Here is a 16,724-nt window from a genome sequence, read left to right as displayed (position 1 = left end):
TGTATAATATTATAATTTTGCTGAATTATAAAAAACAATGCAATCCGATATTTCATTAAGTCCCCTAGGTGCCAGAGAATTAAGTTTATAGATCCACCTGACCTCACATTGTAGGATTCTCAGAGACCTGTTGCCCTCACGTATATATATATATATATATATATATATATATATATATAAATATATCCAGAAGAAATGGCACTCTCAGTCACCAACAAAGAAGGGTGCCCTCCGCATGTAACCAACAATGGTCCCAAATATAATTCCTCTGGCAGCGGCACTCCACAAAAGATAACAGTAGGCAGGAATTGCATCAACGTTTCGATGCCATTTAATGCATCGTTCTCAAGATACAAACAATACAAAAAACACGGTACTTACATACCCTTCACCACACCACGTGAGAACGCCACGGCTTCCGGGTCCAACATAGAGACGCCCACTGATGACCTCACAGGCGCGACCCGTTGCCATGGCCACAATAGTGAAAGTAAAAACAAATTTAAAGGAACCTCATTCATGGAGGCGCAGTCCTATAAACGTACATCCACTAATGCTAATGAACCATATACTGGCATCAAGTCACTAATGACACCTTAACATGAACCCCCTTCCCTGTATTCATGAGCCAACTAATATATCGCGATCACATAGATGGTAATAAAGTTACCTCAACATGTGCTATAACATATTGATCAGACATAAAGTAAAAAAAAACCCCCTCAAAAATGATGACACATAACACTTATATTCCACAAAGTCAAATAAATGCTTGCTGCATATTTCAGTAGGGATAATAACCCGGACCGACGTCCGTAGTTAAGGCATACAATCAATGCTTTAAATAGCCAATTGCGGTATATGTATGTAATCACGATATATAAGTATAATCGTAGAATAAAACCAACACATCTACAGATGTAATCCCTGCAGTCCTATAGAAAGCAGTGTAATCCTAGATTTTCATTGAGACCTTTTGGGTAAATAGTCCCCAGTCTGTGAATCCAACGGGACTCACACTGGAGTAATTCCGTTGGATTCACAGACTGGGGACTATTTACCCAAAAGGTCTCAATGAAAATCTAGGATTACACTGCTTTCTATAGGACTGCAGGGATTATATCTGTAGAAGCCGTGGCGTTCTCACGTGGTGTGGTGAAGGGTATGTAAGTAACGTGTTTTTTGTATTGTTTGTATCTTGAGAACGATGCATTAAATGGCATCGAAACGTTGATGCATTACTCCTGCCTACTGTTATCTTTTGTGGAGTGCCGCTGCCAGAAAAATTATATTTGGGACCATTGTTGGTTACATGCGGAGGGCACCCTTCTTTGTTGGTGACTGAGAGTGCCATTTCTTCTGGATATATTTATATGAGGAACACTGGTTGCAGGACCCAGCGTTTACTTGAAAGAGGCACCCAGCTGATTACTTATTATTTTTCTGCCACATTTGTGCGTTTTCTGTCATTATGGCTGAAGGAGGTGTGGAGGCCGGCGCTGATATGTTTGATGCCATTAACATTTCCTTACAGACTAAAGGCATGACCTTATCTTTCTCTGAATCAGAGGCTGATGATATTTTATTTAAAGAGCCATTCTGTGACACCAATGTTAAACCTACTGCACAATTGTATCGTGATCTATTGAAATTACGGCAGAGGGAATTGGACTTTTATTACCACTGTGTGACTTTAAGTGACTATTATAAGGAGAAACGCATACCTCGTGGTTTCCGTGTGCGTAATTGTCTCACTATTGGCCGCCATAACGTTTCGTTTTGCAAAAGATGGATCTGTATTTTAAATAAGTGCAGTTATGATCTCATGCTCCTCGTTATAGAGGAAGCATCACGTGAGCTAAAAATTATTAAGGAGAAAATCTGTACATTTGAAGTAGCTCATAAGGAGACTCTTACTGCTGATACTCAGACCGATTGGTTCGAGAAATTGGGCCTGCAATTGGCAAATTATAAACGAGATCTGGTTCAATTTAAAAAAGCGAAACTTGCTAAAGTTATCAATGATTATGATCACAATAAAGTATACAGGTGGATAAGTGGTGGCCTATCTGATCATCAGAAAGTGCAACAGAGGGGTTATCGTAGACCTTATGGCGATTCCGATATTGGCACTACAAGTGACTCTGATAATGTTGACAATCCTCGGGCTTTTTCAACTCAGGTCCCTTTAGGAACACGCACCCGAAGTCGAGTCACAGGACCAGGAGACGATATACGAGGCGTGGAGGCCAATGGACGCGGAAAACGACGACCAGGGAGACCACCGCTGCAGAGGAGACGCTAAAATTTAATTTGTCTAAAAGAACATTGACTGAACCCGAAGTACAGGTACTTACAAAGGGATTATCGTTTGTCCCTACTGTTGCTTTTGATGAGATGAACTGGGAAATCGAGAAGTACAAACTTAATAGGAAACTTAAACTGCATGAAATATTCAATGGGACTAAGGCTACATCTAATTTAGCGATACATGGGTCTGATATTCCTCCTGCAGTAGCCAAATTAACTGCTAAATCTGTCTATGATCCTGTTTCTACTAACCATTCTATTAAGACCTTCATTAATGTGGTAGATACCGATGTTCATGATATTGTTAAATCTAGGATAATGGCTAGAAACAATTTGTCATTGCTAGAATTGAAAGCATTGAAGTCATTATCGTCATATACTGATGTGGTAATACGACCCGCTGATAAGGGCGGGTCGATTGTAATTCAAGACCTTGACAGCTACAAGGCTGAAATAATGAGACAATTGGGGGATTTGAATGTATATATTCCACTGCAACATGACCCAACTACACGGTTTAGAGCTGAGTTACAGGATTGTTTGGAGGGAGCTGTCTTGGAGGGTATGATTACAGAGGATTTATGTAAAGCATTATTACCTGAGCATCCGATTATCCCTGTACTATACACGCTCCCCAAGATTCACAAGGGGCTGAGCAACCCCCCTGGACGTCCGATTATTTTGGCACGGGGGTCGTTGTTTCAGCCTCTTTCTGTGTATCTTGACTCTCTCCTACAACCCTGTGTAATGGGCCATCCAGAATATTTATTGGATACAACATCCTTTTTGAACAAGCTGAGACAGTTGGGTGAGATTCCTAGTGATAGCTTATTATGCAGCATCGATGTATCAAATTTATACACTGTGATTCCCAATTCTGCTGGGTTGGAGGCTGTTTTGCATCTCATTAAGGGGAATCCATTATATAGAGGACCAGATCATGGATTGGTTATTAAATTATTGGAGATGATTTTGACCCATAATTTTTTCCTATTTGATGGTAAGATATATCTTCAGTGCAGCGGGTGTGCAATGGGGTTGAATGTGGCCCCATCGTACGCCAATGCATTCATGTTTTCGGTAGAGAAAGATATTTTCTTCTGTGCACCTGAGATATCGGAGTGTATTTTATTTTACACCCGATATATCGACGATATTTTTATCATTTGGTCTGATACAAGGGAGAAATTTGTGGAGTTGATTGAGGGCCATAATTCTACAGCTAGTCCCATCAAATTGACTTATACTATTGATAAGGTTTGTGTAACTTTTTTGGATGTAGAAATTTGCAATCGGAATGGTATAATTAGTACCTCATTGTATAGGAAACCCACGGACCGGAATTCCCTTTTGCATGCAAGGAGTTTTCATCCGAAATCCTCCAAGTTTGGGTTACATTTTTCTCAATTTATACGTGTTTTGAGGATTTGCAGCGATCGGATGACTGCAGTCCTTAAAATTGATGAGATGATACAAGGTTTTGTATCTAGAGGATATGATATACAGATGTTGCTTGTGGCTAAAGAGCGTGCCTTATCCAAATCTCGTGATGAGCTTTTATGCCCAAATGAACCTAAACAGATCAAGAATCGTTTCCCTTGGGTTAAACACTTTAATACCTTAAGTGATAGAATCAATTCTGTGTCTAAGCAACACTGGTCATTATTACAAAAGGATGTTGATCTGAATTTGAAGGACACTACACTAATGCCGTGTTATACACGCGGGAAAAATATTCGGAATTGGGTAGTGAAAACAGACATCACTGGTTTTGATAAAAAGGAAGGTGAGGGCTTCCTTAAATTGAAAATGGGATGTTTCAAATGTCTTAACTGCCTCACTTGCAGGTATATGACCACTGGGGATTCATTCTATCACCCACATAGTGGGAAGAAATACAGCATCAGACACAGGGTGACGTGTACAACCAAGTTCATAGTATACATGATTACATGTCCTTGTGGGCTGAGTTATATTGGGAAGACCGACCGCACTTTGCGGGAGAGAATGGCTTTGCACCGATCGGCAATTAGGGCCGCTATTAAATCTGGTGTAAGTAACCAACCAGTGGCCAGACACTTCTATGAGGCACAACACAATTTAGCCACATTAAGATACATCATCATAGATCATGTACCAGTTTGGGCACGGGGTGGTAATAGATCATTAAAATTACTCCAGTGTGAGTCCCGTTGGATTCACAGACTGGGGACTATTTACCCAAAAGGTCTCAATGACAATCTAGGATTACATTGCTTTCTATAGGACTGCAGGGATTATATCTGTAGATGTGTTGGTTTTATTCTACGATCATACTTATATATCGTGATTACATACATATACCGCAATTGGCTATTTAAAGCATTGATTGTATGCCTTTACTACGGACGTCGGTCCGGGTTATTATCCCTACTGAAATATGCAGCAAGCATTTATTTGACTTTGTGGAATATAAGTGTTATATGTCATCATTTTTGAGGGTTTTTTTTTTACTTTATGTCTGATCAATATGTTATAGCACATGTTGAGGTAATTTTATTACCATCTATGTGATCGCGATATATTAGTTGGCTCATGAATACAGGGAAGGGGGTTCATGTTAAGGTGTCATTAGTGACTTGATGCCAGTATATGGTTCATTAGCATTAGTGGATGTACGTTTATAGGACTGCGCCTCCATGAATGAGGTTCCTTTAAATTTGTTTTTACTTTCACTATTGTGGCCATGGCAACGGGTCGCGCCTGTGAGGTCATCAGTGGGCATCTCTATGTTGGACCGGAAGCCGTGGCGTTCTCACGTGGTGTGGTGAAGGGTATGTAAGTACCGTGTTTTTTGTATTGTTTGTATCTTGAGAACGATGCATTAAATGGCATCGAAACGTTGATGCATTACTCCTGCCTACTGTTATCTTTTGTGGAGTGCCGCTGCCAGAAAAATTATATTTGGGACCATTGTTGGTTACATGCGGAGGGCACCCTTCTTTGTTGGTGACTGAGAGTGCCATTTCTTCTGGATATATTTATATGAGGAACACTGGTTGCAGGACCCAGCGTTTACTTGAAAGAGGCACCCAGCTGATTGCTTATTATTTTTCTGCCACATTTGTGCGTTTTCTGTCATTATGGCTGAAGGAGGTGTGGAGGGCGGGGCTGATATGTAAGTACCGTGTTTTTTGTATTGTTTGTATCTTGAGAACGATGCAGTAAATGGCATCGAAACGTTGATGCAATTCCTGCCTACTGTTATCTTTTGTGGAGTGCCGCTGCCAGAGGAATTATATATATATATATATATATATATATATATATATATACTAGAGTTACAGGGGATAGGGCATCTAATAGGGAAGAGGGAACTAGCGAAGAGGGAACTTTTGCCTGTCGTGCAAGCCCCCCAAAAGGGGCGTGGCCACTCAAAAAAGGGGACGTGGTGTCTCCAGCCAGACCCTTTCTGTGTCTCCAGTCAGCCCCCCTTCTGTGTCTCCCAAGACAGTCTCCCCTCTGTGTTCCCAGCGTATCTTGAAGTACATTGCTCTGCGCATGCTCAGATAGTGAACATGTGCAGACCCGCACACATTTTCAACATATCATACCTTATGACCAGAGACTCAGAACTATGGTGGCAAGAGACATTCTCAATATTTAGTAATTCTGCACGGACCAGCAATTGTGTACATACTGTATACGCCTGTTAGGAGTCATATAGGGACACACTCACTAATCATGATGACTTGTGGGAAGGGATGGGCTCTGAGTATGTGTAGAAACTAGAGATGAGCGGTTCGGATTCTGTGGAATCCGAACCGCTCCGAACATTGGGGATCCGAGTCCACCCGAACCCTGTTCGGGTGTTCACCGCCTGACTCGGATCCCCGTTCGGGGCCGAACGGCGGCCGCCTGATGTCGGATTCTCACTAGAGAATCCGACATCAGGTCTCCTCGCGTGTAGGGCAGAGCGCAGTGATAGCGCTCTGCCCTACACAGACACAGACACACAGCCGCCAGCGGCAGCTGTGTGTTTGTTACAGCAGCCAATGAGAGTCACACAGACTCTCATTGGCTGCTGCACGGAGGGAGCCGGCTGGAGCTCACACATGAGCTCCGTCTTCCGGCTCCCTCCTCAGCGTGTGACAGAGCGGACGGCGCGGGAGCGGGGATACAGGTAAGTTTTTTTTTTTTTTTTTTTTACTTGTCAAAGGTCCGAGGGCGCTACTGGGGGGGGGGGTCTGCACTACTGGGGGGGTCTGCTACTGGGGGGGGGCTATACTACTGGGGGGGCCATACTACAGAGGGGCCTGCTACTGGGGGGGCTATACTACTGGGGGGGGGTCTGCACTACTGGGGGGGGGTCTGCTACTGGGGGAGGCAATACTACTGGGGGGGCCATACTACAGAGGGGCCTGCTACTGGGGGGGGCTATACTACTGGGGGGGGGTCTGCTACTGGGGGGGCCATACTACTGGGGGGGATCTGCACTATTGGGGGGCCATACTACAGAGGGGCCTGCTACTGGGGGGGGGCTATACTACTGGGGGGGTCTGCACTACTGGGGGGGGTCTGCTACTGGGCAGGGCTATACTACTGGGGGGGCCATACTACAGAGGGGCCTGCTACTGGGGGGGGCTATACTACTGGGGGGGGTCTGCTACTGGGAGGGCCATACTACTGAGGGGCCTGCTACTGGGGGGGGCCATACTACTGGGGGGGCCTACTACAGGGGGGCCATACTACAGGGGGGGCCCATACTACAGGGGGGGCTACTACTGGAGCAGCCTACTACTGGGGGGGCCTGCTACTGGGGCAGCCTACTACTGGGGGAGCCATACTACTGGGGGGCATACTACTGGGTGGCATGCTAATGGGGGGCATACTACTGGGGGGGCCTGCTAATGGGGGACATACTACTGGGGGGGCCTGCTAATGGGGGGCATACTACTGGGGAGCATTCAACTGGGGGCACTGCATAGTGGACCGTACTACTAAGGGGACTGCATAGGGGGCACCACTGCTGGGGGACATTGTGTAAGGGACACCGCTACTGTGGGCATTGTGTAAAAGGGTCACTACTGTGGGCATTGTGTAAAAGGGGCACTACTGTGTGTCGTAACATAAATAAGAGACACTACTTTATGGTGTAATGTGAATCAGGCCCTATGTGCGGTGTAATGCTAATAAGATTGTGCACTGTGACTCCTAGGGCCGTAGCCCACTTTGTAAACAAGTACTGTGACTCTGCTGGCCGTACCCCACTGGGTGGGTGCACTACTTTTCATTTCTGCCACTGCTGTGTGGCAATGTGTCATAATGTGCTTTATACTGTGGTGTCTGTGTCGTTGTGCCGCTGCTTTGTCGCTTAGTAACCAGTCAGCTCACTGCAACCTTTGGCCAATAATGTTGAAAACAATATTATAAGCTGTGATATGGTCTAAATTGACTGGAAATTAATGTTATTGAGGTTAATAATACTCTAGGATGAAAAAAAAGACCAATTTATGTGATTTTAGCTTTTTTTGTCAATTTTTGTAAAAAAATCCAAATCCAAATCCAAATCCAAAGCCAGTCACCGCAGTTTGGCAAATCCAAATCCAAATCCAAAGCCGGACGACGAATTAGAACGAAATCCAAATCCAAATCCGGCAAAAATGGTCCGGCGCACATCCCTAGTAGAAACACTACATTACCTAATTTTTCATTGCTTAGCTCTAATAAGCAGGCTTTCAAACTAAGAGATATTATTAATTTTGAGGCATATCAGACAGAGCAGCTCTGTAAATGTTGCCCTAAGTCAGATATTGTTGGTTGTACAGTACATATACAGGAACCATTTAAAAGCAGAGTTGTATAGAAAATACTTGCAGCACACATACAGTGATTCTTAATACAAGAATTTAAAAATAACAAAACAAGATAGTCTCCTATACATCTGTATCTAAAATAAATAAATAAAATGACCCAACAATAAAAAGCAACTACCAGTGATCGTGTTCTGAAAGTACTGTATTATGGGCCTGATTCAGGTTGGATCGCAAGGCTTCGGACGCACCCAACCAGTCGATGTTTGCGTTCTGCGCATGCATATGCATCACAGTAAGCGTGTGCGCAAGCTACCCATTGCGATCGGGTATGCGAACACAGCGGCACAAAGAAATTATTGACAGAAATTGCCGTTTGGGGGTGGAGAGAGGGATTGGTCAAAGGAACGCAGGCGTACCTGTGCGTTTGAACGTCATTACAAGGACGTGCAGAATTAAGCCCCAGCGATGGCACGCGCAGGCAGAGCTCTGCATGGCGACAGAAAGCTTAGCAGGTTGTGAGGCATGTCAAGCTCACCCACAACTCTGCTTATGGGTCCAAAGTTACCCGATGTTTTCGCTGACTTGCGGATGTATGTAATCGGAAGTGGGTGGCTTTATGAGCTGGGAGCATCTTGGAACAGTGCTGCGATCGCAGTGCGACAACATTCATTTGCATATTTTTCGCTACCTGCAGACTTGCAATCGGTGCTGAATCAGGCCCTATGTCTTCAATACTGTATGCCAATATTGTACCTTTCAAAATATAGACCATGCAGAAAATTGATTAGTAACAAAATTTTAATATGGATAAATAGACAGCCAGCCCACATTATGTGTCTCCAGCCCAGCCCCCCTTATGTGTCTCCAGCCCAGCCCCCCTTATGTGTCTCCAGCCCAGCACCCCTTATGCGTCTCCAGCCCAAGTCCCCTTATGTGTCTCCAGCCCAGCCCCCCTTATGTGTCCCCAGTATGGGATGCTGGTGCTCAGAATCCCAAAGCCAGCATCCCGACAAGGTTAGTACACTGATACCTGCCGGTAAGTACCCTAACCCTACCCCTAACCCTCCCGCTCCGCAGCCTAAACCTAACCCTCCCGAGCAGCCAAACCCTAACCCCTCTCAGCACAGACACCCCCCCTTCCCTCATATACCTCTTTCCTCACATCACTGACCCCTCTCCTCTCAGCACAGACCATCCCCGTTCCCTCCCAGCACAGACCCTCCCCCTCCCCTCACAGCACAGACCCCTACTTTCCTCACATCACTGACCCCTCTCAGCACAACCCCCGCTCCCCTCATTGCACAGACCCCCTCTTTCCCTACATCACTAACCCCTCTCGCCTCTCAGCAGACCCCCCTCCCCTCATAGCAAAGACACCCTCTTTCCTCACATCACTGACCCCTCTCAGCACAGACCTCCCCTCCCCTCACAGCACAGACCCCCTCTTTCCTCACATCACTGACCCCCACTGCCCTCTCAGAACAGACCCCCTCCCCTCACAGCACAGACCCCTTCTTTTCTCACATCACTGAACCCTCTCAGCACAGACCGCCCCTCCCGTCACAGCACAAATCCCCTCTTTCCTCACATCACTGACCCCTCTCAGCACAGACCCTCTTTCTCAAATCACTGACACCTCTCACCTCTCGGCACAGACCTCCCCCTCACAGCACAAACCCCCTCTTTCCTCACATCACTGACCGCTCTCAGCACAGACCACCCTCCCCTCACAGCACAGGGCTCCTCTTTCCTCATATCACAGGCCCCTCTTCCCTCTCAGCACAGCCACCTCACAGCTCAGTTCGCTGTCCCTTTAGCACCGGGTCCAGAGCACCTTAGACTCCGTCCTTACCACTAAGACTCCTGCCGCTGGCTTTGGCCCCGCCCTCACCTCTGCCCAGCGTCTGACATCGGAAAGGTCCTTCCGGCGAAGGGGATCTAGTTGCTACTGTGTTCTCTTGCCGCCTGTCCACCCAGTACCAGCACCAGCCCAAAAAGTGCAGGTTTGTTCTCACGCAGGGCGCCGGGTCTCCAAATAGACGGCGGTGGGAGGGCAGCATAAGGGCAGTACAGTGGTGGCCAGGCCAGCCGGGCAGCGGCAGATCGCGAACTGCGCGTATGGGTGGTCCTGTGCACCCCTGGACCCCCCGCCCAGTTTCGCCCGGTCTCAGTGCAGTGAACGGCTGTATGAAGATAGGTGCAAAAGCACAAAATCCTGACTTCAGAGTCACAGCAGTAGCAACTGCTGGAATCTTGCTAAACAAGGTTGAAGAGCTCAACAAAAAATGTCCTAATTAGCTGCAAGGTATGGAGAAGATAATCCAAGTAGGTGGTCCAATGCATGGGCAAAAAACAGGGTATCATTCATCAGACCAAGGTTGTATATTCACAATTGATCATTTATATATGCTTAATTAGTGTGTATAATTTTTTTTAATGTTTTTATTATCTATATCTAATTCTTTTGACGGGTCTTGAATTGGAATCCGAAGATACATGTAGATGCTCCGATCCTCTCATAGACAAGTAGATACTTGCATTAGCATAACCTAGTAAGTAGACTGTCACAGTCAAGTGCAAAAGCAGACACGTATGAGCACAATTCAGAATTAGCCCCTAAATTATTTTTACACAAATCAATGTGATGGTCAAAGGAAAGCTACAAAATGTATCCTTCATCCTTGCATTAGGTACCATTAAAGTTCTGACATTAGATAAATGTTTGTAAAAAAATAAATAATTTTTATTTTATTTTGCTTTTCCAATTTTTTTTTAAATGATAATGTAAAATCAAATTGCTCTATTACCTTGGATAAGTATTTTTATTTGTCTCTATAATGATATTTTCTATACATCCTCAAGATGTTCTGATTTCTCAAGCAGTAGTCCAGCCCTCCCTTACACTTCCACCCCCCCCTCCCCACCTATCTCCTTGTACCCTGTTTTCTATTGATTCTGTCTATATGTTCTGATTTCCATTTTTTATATATCTGTATTTGAAAATGTGGCTCGTTGTTGAGGCTATTTGCACTTAGTGTATGTTAACAAGCTCAGTCTGTCTACTCTCATGAGCTCTTTAAATAAAGACTTAAAAAAATCTAATTAAATGAAAGTTTCTAACATATATATTCTTATAGAACAATAATTACAATTTTTAAGTCCAGAGTTGAGAAATATAAAATAAACATTTTCTATTTGTCTAATACTTTTCCCCCCCAAGCTTGATGTTAGATGTTAGATTGGTCTCTCTGCGCCTGATTTGAATGAGCACTGGGGGCTGCAGGACTATAGGAAAGTATTGAAGCCTCTGTGTTGAGCCAATTAATATGGCTGCTAAGATTATACCAACCTCCCACATCAGGTAGCCTTGGCCAAAGATAATGAGCCTGCTGGTCATTAATCTCATGGAGGCTATTGTGCAGCTTTTTTAACATAGTGGCCGCTCTTATTTACTCCAGGTGACCCACAGACAGTGATTGCTCTACACCCACCGGGCCGAATAAATGGGTACCTGCTCCCAGTGGTGGATTGGGATGGAAAACCAGCCCAGGAAATTTATAGAAGTAGCCCTAATTAGAGAAGGATATCTTCTCATAGGTCCTGAATCTGAGTTGGAGGCAGTCGCATCCTTCCTTGCATCTTTTGCTGCAGTTGTGTCTGCAACTTTATGCTAATGCCGCTACAGTGCACTTCCCTGGTGTACATCCGTGTGTCCAAATAAGCAAGGACTGAGACGCCTACTTTAAGTGTCTACAGCCGCTCCAATCCAAACATTATAATTCATTAGTAATTGAAGACTGAAAACGGAAAGGAAGGAATATTGTCTAAAAAAAAGATAAGTATTATGCACTTGTCTCTTTAGTTTAATAGAGCACTTTGGTGTGATATCTTTATTATTTTTTGGTCAAATTGTATGTTTGGGTAAGCAAGATACCTTCTCCCAAGGGTATTTTACTAAAGCAGCCTTTGGGGCAATTGATTTAATACCACTAATTATATATTAAAGTATTACGAATGTGTGTAAGGTAAAGTGGGCATTCTTATGTTTGGCTGCGATGGCATTGCGATTGCAGTCATTGGCATGTTCTCGCAGTGAGACTGCGTGAATAATCGCAGTTGCGGTCGTAATAGCGATCCGTAATGAATCAGGCCCTCTGTACAAACACCATCGAGATGCATGCACGGTGCAACTCAGAGGCATGTGCAGATGAAAAACAATTTGACCCCCACAGGAAAAAAACACACACATTGACCCCCACAGAAAAACAAACACGCACATTGGCCGCTTCAGAAAACAATAAAACACATTGGCCCCCACAGGAAAAAAACAAACATATTGCCCACAATAGGAAAACATAAAACACTATTATCCCAAACAGGGAAAAAATAGAATTTAGCTCCAAAAGGAAAAAAAAAACACATTGGCCGCCTAGAGTTAAAAAAATCAAACAAACATTGACCCCCACAGGAAAAAAAAAAAAAAAACATCAGCCCCTACAGAAAAAACACAAAACACATTGGCCTCCACAAAAATAAAACAACACACATGATTGCTCCAGTCCCCCACAGAAGACAGACCTGTCTGCAGTACTTAGTGACTCTGCCCCCGAGAGCGATGTGTATTCGGCTGTTTAGCACCTCTGCACAAGAGCTGCCGGGACTTGTGGTTTATTGTGATCACTGTGGTGCCCGGCTTGGCAACAATACCAACACAGATGCTGCAGGTTGAATTGAGCCTGACTCAATTGCTTTGCGGACCGCGGGCCACTGTCAGAGGCAACTGCAGAGCTCCTGGGTGGTTCATCTACCGGCCAGAGGCACAACAAAGAGCTGCAATACCCCAAGCAGGCACAAGCTATGGATCCCTATCCTCCAGTACAGAAATGTGTCTGAGGACTTGGAAGGGCAGCACCCACTATATGTTTAATGTATGTCCTGGAGGCCAGGGAAGGAGTACTGTATGCCTCAGGGACTGGGGCAGGGCAGGTGATATATGTCACTGGGCTTGGGGGGCAAGTAGTGTATGTCCCTTGGGGTAGGGTGGGTAGTGTATGTTCCAGAGGTAGGGGGATAGAGTGGTTAGTGTATATCAGGGCCGTAACTAGGGTGGTGTGGCCGGTGCGCCCGCACAGAGCGCACCTGCCCTGTGGGCGGAACCGGCCACCTTCACCCGTGATCACCCCTTTACTACAGCAGCTGCCCGCTGCAATGTATAATAGTAACTGTGTGCCCGGCTCCTTCTCTGCCGGGCGCACCGCTACTATTATTACACATAACAGCGGGCAGCGCTGCACCTGCCCGCCCGCCCCCTGAGCTCTGCCCCTTCCACCATCTGCTATAGTGGCTTCAAGGACTGGAAGAGACATCATGACATGACGTCTCTCCCAGTCAAGTCCCAGAGTGCCCAGCGCCGAGGAGCCATTCCTTCGGCGCTGGGCTGCAGCCTGAGCCCAGTCAGTGCCCTTCAGACAGAGAAGGAATTACAGGCTGGGACGGAGACTGCGGCTTCCCCCGGCTCCCACAGTGATGCAGGTAAGTGCTGAGAGACCCGGGGGGGGGGAGTTTTGTACAGTTGGCATAATGTGGGGAGGGGGGTTGTACTGAGTGGCATAATGTGTACTGGGGGGAGAGGGGGTTGTACTGTGTGGCATAATGTGCAATGTGGGGAGGGGGAGTTGTATTGAGTGGCATAATGTGTAATGGGGGAGAGGGGGGTTGTACTGTGTGACATAATGTGTAATGTGGGGAGGGGGGTTGTACTGTGTGGCATAATGTATAAGGGGGGGAGAGGGGGGTTGTACTGTGGCATAATGTGTAATGTGGGGAGGGGGGTTGTACTGTGTGGCATAATGTGTAAGGGGGGTTGTACTGTGTAGCATGTGTACAGGTGGAGGGGGAGCTGTACTGTGTGGCATAATGTGTAATGGGGGAATGGGGTTGTACTGTGTGGAATAATGTGTAAGGGGGAGACGGGGGTTGTACTGTGTGGCATAATGTGTAATGGGGGAGGGGGGTTGTACTATGTGTCATAATGTGTAAGCGGGGGAGAGGGGGGTTGTACTGTGTGGCATAATGTGTAAGGGGGGAGGGGGTTGTACTATGTGTCATAATGTGTAAGCGGGGGAGAGGGGTATTGTACTGTGTGGCATAATGTGTAAGGGTGGGAAGTTGTACTGTGTGGTATAACGTGTAAGGGGGGAGAGGGGAAATTGTACTTTGTGGCATAATGTGTAATGGTAGGAGGGGGAGATTTGTACTGTGTGGTGCAAAGGGGGGGGGGATTTGTACTTTGGGCATAATGTGTAAGGAGCATTGCTACTGTGTGGCGTAATGTGTAAGGGGCACTACTACAATTTAGCGTAATGTATGTAAGGGACACTACTACAGGTATGTAGATTAATGTAAATAAGGGCCACTACTGTGTGGCGTAATGTGAATTGGGGATAATATAGTGTGGCCACACCCTTTCCCTATTTTTGGCCAGCACTGTCCCTGATTACAATGGGGGGGGGGCACCAAATCTCTTTCTGGCACAGGGCACCAAAATGTCTAGTTATGGTTCTGGTGTATATTCCTGGGCAGGGGGGGTGTATTGTATGTCTCAGGGACTGGGGGAGGTTTATGTCACTGGGGTCTTAGTTTAGAGTATATCGCCCGGGCTTGAAGGGGTAGGATGGGCCGTGTATGTCCCTGGGGCCGGGAAACGGGGGAGGTGAGGAAGTTTTTAGGCAACACCACCCCTGTGCCCTGTAATTGCTAGGTAATGTCACATTGCTTCAAAAAACCTAGGGTGGATAGTGTATGTCCCTGGTTGAGAGGGATAGGGTTGGGAGTGCATGTCTCTGGGGTCGGGGAAAAATGAATGTCCCTGGCAGGTAGTGTATGCTTCTGGAGCCCAGGGTTGTGGGCTGATAACACTGATAAAATGCAGGATTAAAGGAAAATACTCCTGATTTAGGGGATTACCTCAATTCGGGGTCTTTTGGCTGTTTTGCAGATTCTGGGCCTCATTCAGAGGCGGTCGGAGGATGCAAGCGGTCGCTCAAAAACTGGGCGGCCGCTTGCATCCTGACCGGCCGCCTCTGTTTCGGTCGTTAGGCTGTGGGTTAACACCCACAGCTCTAACGACCGCTAGGGTGATGGTCGCGATGGTCATTGACCATCGCGACCATCGGGGCTTACGACGAGACCCTAGGGTAGGGTCTCACTTGTCGTAAGCCCCGGAGAGCTTCTGGCTCTGTCAGAGCCGGAAGCTCTCCACTGACATCACTAGTGATGTCAGTGGGGCCTCCCCCAATCGGCAGGCGTTCCCATGGGAACGCCTCCGTTTGGGCTGCCACCCCCCTGGCCCGCCTTCCAAACGGGGCGAGCTGTCAATCAACATTGACAGCTCGCCCCCTTTGGAAAGAGACCTGCTACGACCGGCGCTGTCGGTCGTAGCGGGTCTCACGCATGCACACGAAGGAGCCGGCTCCCTTGTGCGCATGCGCACTGGACAAACATCGAGGCGGCCGTGCGGTCGTAGACCATACGGCCGCCTCTGAATGAAGGCCTCTATCTCCATTGGGGTAGGTAATCTATCTTCCAGGATACAGAACGTTGAGAAGCAGTTCCGATTACCACTTCGGCCTGGCCTGCCACTGTCAGTTTTCGGCACACAACGATTGATGCTGGTGGTCGCGCATAGGCAGAAATCATTTAGCATCAGAAGCAGATATTTAAATTTCTCACTAGCAGATCTGCTCTGTGCAGTAACAAACTGGTGTGCCCAGGTAGCCAGCATGTCCTTGGCTTGCAGCATGAGAATACTGTAGTACGTTGCTGGGACCAAAGGAAAAGGACAACTACCTGTATCTACCTATCTAGAATGGAGCTAATCCATTATAAGGGCTGCCATGGAGTACTTAATATGAAATATGTATTATACACACAAACAGTAAATACTGCTTTTATATATGTCTATCTGTAAGGATATTCGGTAAAACCCTTTTATAATAAAAAAATTACGTTTTTTTTCTCCACTACAATTGGAATCTGCCAGCTGAAATGACATGATCCTTACCTCATATGTTCTATCAGAAGTTTCACTGTGTTTAGGTACACATCCAAAGCCAGCTCATGACGCAGCATTTCTACAGCTGCTGCAATTTCACAAATATGAGTTTAAGTCAGTGAAATTATACTTCTTATATATTCTTTCTTGGTTACAATGCCCGTGATCTCTTACCCATACTAATGACATCATCAGGCAGAGAGCACTGCAAAAGAATTTTCATTTTCAAAAAAAGTCCAGCGGGATGTACGTGTTCCTGGAAAATCAGAAAAAGACATCAGATTACTAAGGTTAAAAAAATCTAGTAAGGCCATACTGACGCTCTATTTTTTTAAATCAACAAATAGGGCAGGACAAAGTGTATGCTTGAGACTATTTCACTGCCAGGGGAACATATGTAATAAGCTCTAACCTCAGCCAGCCCTATGAAGGGAGATGAAAATGTAACAAACTAGGCATGACAGCAATATACTCACTCATCCTAACTACAGTGCTTATCATATGATATGAAGGAACATGGCATTGGCGCTCCCTCAGTATGTGTGCTCCCTCATATAAAACAGTGT

General features: G+C 46.0%; 1 protein-coding gene across 1 annotated transcript in view; it reads right to left on the bottom strand.

Moving 5' to 3' along the window:
* Positions 1-16,724, bottom strand: part of TEX11 (testis expressed 11) — a 358,563-nt gene that overhangs the window by 156,550 nt on the left and 185,289 nt on the right. Inside the window, exons 11-12 of the mRNA XM_088444985.1 lie at positions 16,333-16,414; positions 16,168-16,246 (exon numbers count right to left, since the gene is read on the bottom strand). Coding sequence (XP_088301111.1) covers positions 16,168-16,246; positions 16,333-16,414 — 161 coding nt within the window. The remainder of the gene's footprint in view (positions 1-16,167; positions 16,247-16,332; positions 16,415-16,724) is intronic.

This window comes from Taudactylus pleione, unplaced genomic scaffold (assembly GCF_031769625.1).
Source record: "Taudactylus pleione unplaced genomic scaffold, aTauple2 ptg000375l, whole genome shotgun sequence".
Taxonomy (NCBI): domain Eukaryota; kingdom Metazoa; phylum Chordata; class Amphibia; order Anura; family Myobatrachidae; genus Taudactylus; species Taudactylus pleione.
Note: the sequence above shows the minus strand (reverse complement) of the source record. Positions and strands in the feature narration are given on the sequence as shown.